The sequence below is a fragment of the Mus caroli genome, unplaced genomic scaffold (genome assembly GCF_978045245.1).
Source record: "Mus caroli unplaced genomic scaffold, Mus_caroli_1 scaffold_18, whole genome shotgun sequence".
Taxonomy (NCBI): domain Eukaryota; kingdom Metazoa; phylum Chordata; class Mammalia; order Rodentia; family Muridae; genus Mus; species Mus caroli.
Genome location: NW_028227273.1, coordinates 69,292,003 through 69,299,614, shown reverse-complemented (window position 1 = coordinate 69,299,614; position 7,612 = coordinate 69,292,003). Strand labels below are relative to the sequence as shown.

The following is a 7,612-nucleotide window of genomic DNA, read 5'->3' as shown; positions in this document are numbered from 1 at the left end:
GTGCTCTCACGTATGTCTCCAGTAAGAGGAAGCAGTTCTTTGCATACTATAATATAAAACACATTCCAGGTATAACATGCAATCCTACAGGACAAACAGCTGTATTAAGATCTCTTTCACCGGGCTGGAGAGATGGCTCAGCGTTAAAAGCACTGACTGCTCTTCTAGAGGTCCTGAGTTCAATTCCCAGCAACCACATGGTGGCTCACAACCATCTGTAATGGGATCTGATGCCCTCTTCTGGTGTGTCTGAAAACAGCTACAGTGTACTCATATAAATATAATAAATAAATCTTAAAAAAAAAAAAGAAAAATCAAAAAGACTGCCTGTTGAATATACAGCTTCTGTGTATAAGACATTGCTTTGGACACTTGGACAACACCGGGGAAGAAAACAGACATTTTTTATTGTTTTGTATGAATGTATGGGTACCACCTGTGTGCCTCCTAGCCCCAGAAACCATAAGAGAGGATCAGACCCCATGGAACTGGAGTAACAGATGGTTGTTAGCCACCATGTACGTGGTGCAATTAAGAAAGCGGAACCTTGGGCTGGTGAGATGGCTCAGTGGGTAAGAGCACCCGACTGCTCTTCCGAAGGTCCAGAGTTCAAATCCCAGCAACCACATGGTGGCTCACAACCATCCGTAACGAGATCTGGTGCCCTCTTCTGGAGTGTCTGAAGTCAGCTACAGTGTACTTACATATAATGAATAAATAAATCTTAAAAAAAAAAAAAAAGAAAGAAAGCGGAACCCTGTGTTAGAGCAACCAGTGATCTTACGCTTTGAGACATCTAACCTTTTGTTTTACTGAGACAGAGTCTATGTAGCCCCAGCTATCTTGGAATTTGGTATGTAGACCGGGGAGGCCTTGCACTCACAGAGAGCCCTCTGCCTCTGCCAGAGTTCTAAAGGTGTGCAACATTATTCCTGGCTTAAAACTCTCGCTCTTACATAGCTCACTTTTTCAATGGACCAAGCAGGGTTTCCAGGGAGGAGAGAAAATTCACAGTACTTAATGCAGATTAAGTGTCAATGCAGATTTAGCAAGGGAGGGCAGAGGGCAGGAGGGAGCATTGTACGTGAGGTAGTAAAGCTGGGGAACATCTGAGCTATTGAACTTGTAAAGCTGGAAGGCCTGTGGTCCTCTGGGCATGGTGCTTTGGGCTCAGAGCCGGTTGGCTGGCTTGGAGGAACGCAGAGGAGACTAAGTACAAGAGAACACGGATTTCTTTGACTTCTAATCTTCATTAGGATTTTGAGTCATTTGTAGTACCAGCTAGGAAGCTATTAAAGTCTGGTAGGAAGGTGCAGAAAAGCCGTGGAGAGAAAAGGTGGGTTAACGAAGAAGGGAAGAACTTTGCAGGATGGGGACTATTCAGTGATAGATCTAACCGGGGAAAGAAGTGTCTGGGAGGTAGTGGGGCGGTGGTGACACAGCCAGAGCTACAGGGAAATCCTGTCTCAGTGGGGGAAAAAAAAGTCTGGGAGAACAATCCAGGGGAGAAAGGGCAGTGTCTAATATGGAAGATTTGCAGGGATGACCAGGACAACGGAACACAGAGAAGGCAAGGAGGACTTGAGATGTGAGGTGGGCCAGGCTTCGGCTCAGTGTTTATTTAACTCCTCTATAAGACACCTTGGCCCTGCGTACCCCTCATCTCAGCCTCCGGGGGAACCTCAGTCTCTTGCACCTGGGCATTCAGGAGCAGGGTATCATCATCCTCCAGGAAGTTGCTCAGCTGTGCCAGCTGCTGGTGGATGAGGCTGGTGGTGAGGTGCACCCGGCGTACACGCCCCAGCAGGCCCAGCAGCAGGGTCCGGTTGCGCTCATGGCGTTGGACCCAAGCATCACGTAGCTCGCGGTAGCAGTTGTGGTGCTCACCTTCCAAGGCAGCCAGGGTGGTCCCACAGCCTAAGGGGCAGCGCTGCTGTCCATTCTGCTGGCAGTGCTGGCGGTGTTCATCCAGGACCCCTCGCAGTACCTGCACAGTGCAACCCTCATTGGGGCAGGCCATCAGCTCAAACGGGCATGAGTCCTGATGCTCCTTGCGATGAGCCAGAGGGTGTGTGTCCAAGCAGCCGGCTGCAGCGTTCTTGCACTAGGGAGTATGATAAAGCTCAGTATGGATTAAACTAGGTTAGTCACTACTAGCTGGGGCTCCCAGGTAATCCGTCATCTATGGTAATCCACAGACTATGAAACAAGTTCTAGAGCTTCCTGAACTTTTGTGATTCCAACCTTTTTCATTTGGTAAAATTGGAGGGCTGAAGAGTAACGGCAGATTCATAACTCCTACCTGAAGTTCTAATGGACAGGCACAGCAAGTGGTAGACTCATACTCTTCTGTCATCTCAATGACCTTTGGCCTATTCTTGGTTCTCTCCACCTCTTCTGTTCCTGCCGCCTCCAGCCCCCCACCCCCACCCCCCACCAAAGGAGGACGGGAGTGGATGCTCAAGAGCTACCTTGACTTGTAGGCGGCCAATGGTTCTTCGGAGTTTATTCACTTCGACCATCTTTCTCCTTGTCACCTCTTTTCTACAGCATGGACAGGTGTTTTGTCTAGAGGGCGGCATGAGTATGAAGGTGGAGGTCATATGCGTGCCAGAGCAAGTCTTCATGGGGGTAACCCAGCTAGCCCCTCCTTTCTGTCTGGAGGCATAAAGTGGGCATTACAGTGAGCTTTTCTCTCCCAAGCTGAGGCTAGGGACTTCAGACACATGGAGCCAGGGCACACACATGCTTAGTGTCCTAGACTTTGTAGTTGAGTCTTATAGCTATTGGAACCCAGCTTTTGGTAGACTTTCCCATTCTTGGCCACAGGAATGAGCCCCCAGCCTTACCCACCTGCACCCCCGACATACCTGGCTAGCCACCGGAAGATGCACTTTTTACAGAAGATGTGACTGCACGGCAACCTTGTTGGCCTCTTGAGAACCCCATGGCAGACGGAACACAGAAACTTGCAGTCAGGAGGGCTGGCAAAGAGGTTGAGATCATACCCACCACTCTGCGAAGACCAGGTCAGTGTTAGTGCCAAGGCTCCAAGCCCCTGCCACAAGTACTATTACCAGCAAGATAACCCAGCCATCTTTTGATAGGGAGGACGGCTATCCAAAGAAACTTAGGGAGAGAGCTTAGACGGGTCTGCACCCACTTCAAGGGTGGATCTGTGGGGGCTGACTCCAAGGCTGCCAACTCTTGCCTGAAGAAGCTGGAATGTTTCTAGTACATACTAGCTAAGAGCCTTCTGAAAGTTTTTTGTCCCAGAAAAGGACTGTCATCCATTCTCAGAGGGAGATAGAATCTATTTCTAGGCAGCTGGGCATCTGCCTGGAACAGAGCTGGTGAAATGACGGGGCTCACCATGATCTGTATCTGGACGGCAGCTCCACTGAGACCCAAGAGTTCAGGAGCCTCCATTTGACAGCACGTGTGGACTGACATCACAGTGGCATTGTTCAGCGTGGGCCAATCACAGCTCTGGTCCAGAGCCCACTGGGACCTACTTCATGACCACCTACCCCTAGCTTCCCTCCGAAGGTGGGTGGCCTTAACTCAGTAGTCTATGGATTCATTGTGTTGTCTTGTGTGGCTGACAGCTGCTGCCTAAGCAAGAGAACCAAGCTTGTAGAGGCTGGTTCCTTGAAGCCAGCAAGATCCCAGCGGCTCCTCCACTGACTGGGTGGTCAGTTTAGATGTTGATGTTCTCCACTAACATACCTTCATCAAGAATCAAGTTCCAGTTGAGCGGTGGTGGCGCACACCTTTAATCTTCCCAGCACTTGGGAGGCAGAGTCAGGCAGATTTCTGAGTTTGAGGCCAGCCTGGTCTACAAAGGGAGTTCCAGGACAGCCAGGGATATATATACAGAGAAACCCTGTCTGGGGTGATGGTGGTGGTGGGGGAGATGAAGTTCCATAGCAGGAGGTTCATCCTGTGGAAAAGCCCAGAGGTTTTTCAACTGTAAATTGAAAGCCTTTGGGTAGACAATGGAGTTGTGTATATATTGAAGTGTAGTCTTTTCCCTTTTGGGTGTAACATGGTCTCCATATTGGTACAGAAGTCACATTAGCCAGATAACCATAGGAAGGACATAAGGTAGCTCTAAGGCAACAGTAGTGGAGCTGCTGACATTCCCTGAAAGTCTTCCTTTTAGCCAGGCCATGGTGGTGGTACCTTCCTTTAAACTCAACAGAGGAGGCAGCGGCATCTCTTTGAATTTGAGACCAGTCTGATCTGAGTTCCAGGACATCCAGAGCTACACAACGAAATACTGTTTCACACCCTTTCAGAGAAGGCCATCTTGGGAGCTACAACAGTATACATAGGTCATTTGACTTGGAGTAGTGTGGTGGGGCCACACATGCTCAGTAAACTGAAAATTTTATTGGTTTACTAAGGTGAACTTCAGCGGTCGTCACTGGTACCCTACTTGAAAAAGAAATACACATTCCTGCAAATTTATTTTAGCGTAGGTGGTCATCTTTTAAAAAATGTCGGGGGCTGGTGAGATGGCTCATTGGGTAAGAGCACCCGACTGCTCTTCCCAAGGTCCAGAGTTCAGATCCCAACCACATGGTGGCTCACAACCATCCGCAACGAGATCTGGCGCCCTCTTCTGGAATGTCTGAAAACAGCTATAGTGTACTTACATATAATAAATAAATCTTTAAAAAAAAAAAAAATGTCGGGCTGGGGAGATGGCTCAGTGGGTAAGAGCACTAACTACCCTTCCATAGGTACTGAGTTCAAATCCCAGCAACCACATGGTGGCTCACAACCACCCATGAGATCTGATGCCCTCTTCTGGTGTGTTTTAAGACAGCTACAGTGAACTTATAATAATAAATAAATCTTTGGGCAAGAGCAAGCAGAGGTCCTAAGTTCAATTCCCAACAATTACACGAAGGCTCACAACTAACATCTGTACAACTACAGTGTGTACTCATATACATAAAAAATAAATCTTATAAAATGTCTCCTCGGGAGTGGTGGCACACGCCTTTAATCCCAGCACTTGCGAGGCAGAGGCAGGCGGATTTTTGAATTCGAGGCCAGCCTGGTCTAGAGAGTGAGTTCCAGGACAGCCAGGGCTACACAGAGAAACCCTGTCTCGAAAAACCAAACCAAACAAAAAACACTAACACACGGTAAGTTAGGTTAAATCACTTTATTTGAGAAAAGAGGACAATTCTTTCGGGAGGTGGCGGCAACGTCCATATCCAGGGGAACCTGCGAAATAAAAGAGGCGGTTAGGACTGTGGCTACAGGGCGGACCGCGGGGCGGCGAGTCGCTCTGGAATGTAGGGGCCTGGGTTTCACCCTCCCACACCGGGGCAGCGGGAGGTGAGCTGAGGCCTCTGTGGCTCTGGGCGCCGAATCTCACCCCCGGCCACAGGCCAAAGCCGAGGGTGATTTTCAACGAACGCCGATTTACTGGATCAACTGCGTAGGCCTGGAGAAGGCCGTGAGGAGCGACTTACCCGAACACGCCAACGTCGCCACGGGTTCCTGGACACAAGCGGGACCACAGAGCGCGGGCGCGAGTATTTATACGTCCTTCCGGCTGGTGTAGGGCGCGGCTTCGGCGAGGGGGAGTCCGCAGGCGCAGACAGAACCCGGCGGGGGCGGGACAACACGCAGCCAACCACAGCCTGCGGGTGCTGTGCGTAGGCAGGCGAGATCTCGCGCTTCTTGGAGCACTATAAAATGTCCCTTCCGCGCCGCCTCCCTCTTCTTCTTCTTCGGGAAAACACGTGAGTCTATGTTGCTGGGACCTGGCTTTGCGGCCGGCCTGGGCCGTGAGAATCCGTGGACATCCGGACAGACAAAGCTTTGGCAGGACCGCACAGCCTAGAGTTCTGCTGAGTTCCTTTTTTTCCTCTTTTCTTTGTCACTAGCAAATGGCGGATGACGCCGGTGCAGCGGGAGGGCCCGGAGGACCCGGGGGCCCAGGATTAGGAGGCCGCGGCGGCTTCCGCGGAGGATTCGGCAGCGGTCTTAGGGGCCGCGGTCGTGGCCGAGGCCGTGGCCGTGGTCGAGGCCGCGGGGCTCGTGGAGGTAAAGCTGAAGACAAGGAGGTAGGTCTGGGCCGCTGGCGGGGCGGGCTTCTCGCCCCTGCACCGAGAGGCAGCCCTTTGACTGGTGTCTTCTTTTTTCAGTGGATCCCCGTCACCAAGCTGGGCCGCCTGGTTAAGGACATGAAGATCAAGTCCTTGGAGGAGATCTACCTGTTCTCCCTGCCCATTAAGGAGTCTGAGATCATTGACTTCTTCCTGGGTGCGTCCCTAAAGGATGAGGTTCTGAAAATCATGCCAGTGCAGAAGCAGACTCGGGCTGGCCAGCGGACCAGGTTTAAGGTTGGTTAAGATTGCTTTTTGGCCGTGAGGTTGAGCAAAACTCTCTCACTCTGCATGGTTACACAAGGTTTTACCCGTGTGACTTTCGTACGGGGAGAGAGAGAAAATGAGTTCCTCCAGGACTTTGGATTGGCCTCACAGTGGCCTCTCTTGCCTAGAGGAGCACCACAGGTCCTTTTTGGGATGTGCTGGTGCCATGACCTGTCTCCAGCCGTTTCACCTAAGTCTTTTCACAGGCTTTCGTCGCTATTGGGGACTACAATGGTCACGTTGGTCTTGGTGTTAAGTGCTCCAAGGAGGTTGCCACTGCCATCCGAGGGGCCATCATCTTGGCCAAGCTTTCCATCGTCCCTGTGCGTAGAGGCTACTGGGGGAACAAGATTGGCAAGCCCCACACTGTTCCATGCAAGGTGACAGGCCGCTGTGGCTCTGTGCTGGTGCGTCTCATCCCTGCCCCCAGAGGCACTGGCATTGTCTCTGCTCCTGTGCCCAAGAAGCTCCTGATGATGGCCGGTATAGATGACTGCTACACTTCAGCCAGAGGCTGCACTGCCACCCTGGGCAACTTTGGTAGGTATCTCACAATTACTGTGCCCTCTCTCAGCTCCTCTGGATCAGACAGGCCCAGTGTGTGTGGTTGGTGTCTCTTTTTTTTTTGTTTTTGTTTTTTTTTTTGAGACAGGGTTTCTCTGTGTAGTCCTGGAACTCTAGACCAGGCTGGCCTCAAGCCCGCCTTCCTCTGCCTCCCAAGTGCTGGCGTGCACCACCACACCAGGCCTAGGCTGCATGGCAGACCTGCCTGCCCCAAGGTGGCTTCTCTGTTCCTAGGAATGCAACAGCACCTTGGTGGGCAGGACTCTTTAATGAAGCCACCAACCCTCTTACTATTTTACAGCTAAGGCCACCTTTGATGCCATCTCCAAGACTTATAGCTACCTGACCCCCGACCTCTGGAAAGAGACTGTCTTCACCAAGTCTCCTTATCAGGTATGCTGATCCAGTTGGTCTGTTTGCCTTTATCTTATCTGAGTTTGGGGCATGCTGCTGTATACTAAATTGTTTCTCTTTTTAGGAATTCACTGATCATCTTGTGAAAACCCACACCAGAGTCTCTGTTCAGAGGACCCAGGCTCCAGCTGTGGCTACTACATAAGGATTTTGTACAAGAAAAATAAAAGAATTAAGTCTGCTAATTATGTTTTTTTCTTTTTTGTCTGTCTTCCCCCATACATGATACTACGTAC

At 50.7% G+C, this 7,612-nt stretch overlaps 2 protein-coding genes, 1 long non-coding RNA gene and 2 other non-coding genes across 5 annotated transcripts; 2 read left to right on the top strand and 3 right to left on the bottom strand.

Moving 5' to 3' along the window:
- Nucleotides 1–1,600: 1,600 nt before the first annotated feature.
- On the bottom strand, nucleotides 1,601–3,453 carry Rnf151 (ring finger protein 151). The gene is given in 5 exon segments (XM_085832979.1): nucleotides 1,601–2,104; nucleotides 2,472–2,568; nucleotides 2,871–2,984; nucleotides 3,373–3,413; nucleotides 3,415–3,453. Coding segments are annotated over 5 exon segments (765 nt in total). The 3' UTR covers nucleotides 1,601–1,630.
- Nucleotides 3,454–5,164: 1,711 nt separating this feature from the next.
- On the bottom strand, nucleotides 5,165–5,741 carry LOC110312526 (uncharacterized). The gene is made up of 2 exons (XR_002380062.3): nucleotides 5,493–5,741; nucleotides 5,165–5,241 (listed from the first exon to the last, which is right to left on the bottom strand). It is a non-coding gene; the product is annotated as an uncharacterized LOC110312526 (long non-coding RNA).
- LOC115029798 (small nucleolar RNA ACA64) lies at nucleotides 5,309–5,436 on the bottom strand. The gene has a single exon (XR_003835360.1). It is a non-coding gene; the product is annotated as a small nucleolar RNA ACA64 (small nucleolar RNA).
- Nucleotides 5,742–5,772: 31 nt separating the features above from the next.
- Rps2 (ribosomal protein S2) lies at nucleotides 5,773–7,580 on the top strand. The gene is made up of 5 exons (XM_085832572.1): nucleotides 5,773–6,089; nucleotides 6,171–6,368; nucleotides 6,605–6,938; nucleotides 7,264–7,355; nucleotides 7,441–7,580. Exons 1-5 carry the CDS (start codon nucleotides 5,913–5,915, stop codon nucleotides 7,519–7,521), a joined length of 882 nt encoding a protein of 293 aa, XP_085688698.1. The 5' UTR covers nucleotides 5,773–5,912; the 3' UTR covers nucleotides 7,522–7,580.
- On the top strand, nucleotides 6,408–6,541 carry LOC115029766 (small nucleolar RNA SNORA64/SNORA10 family). Its single transcript, XR_003835332.1, has one exon. It is a non-coding gene; the product is annotated as a small nucleolar RNA SNORA64/SNORA10 family (small nucleolar RNA).
- Nucleotides 7,581–7,612: the final 32 nt, after the last annotated feature.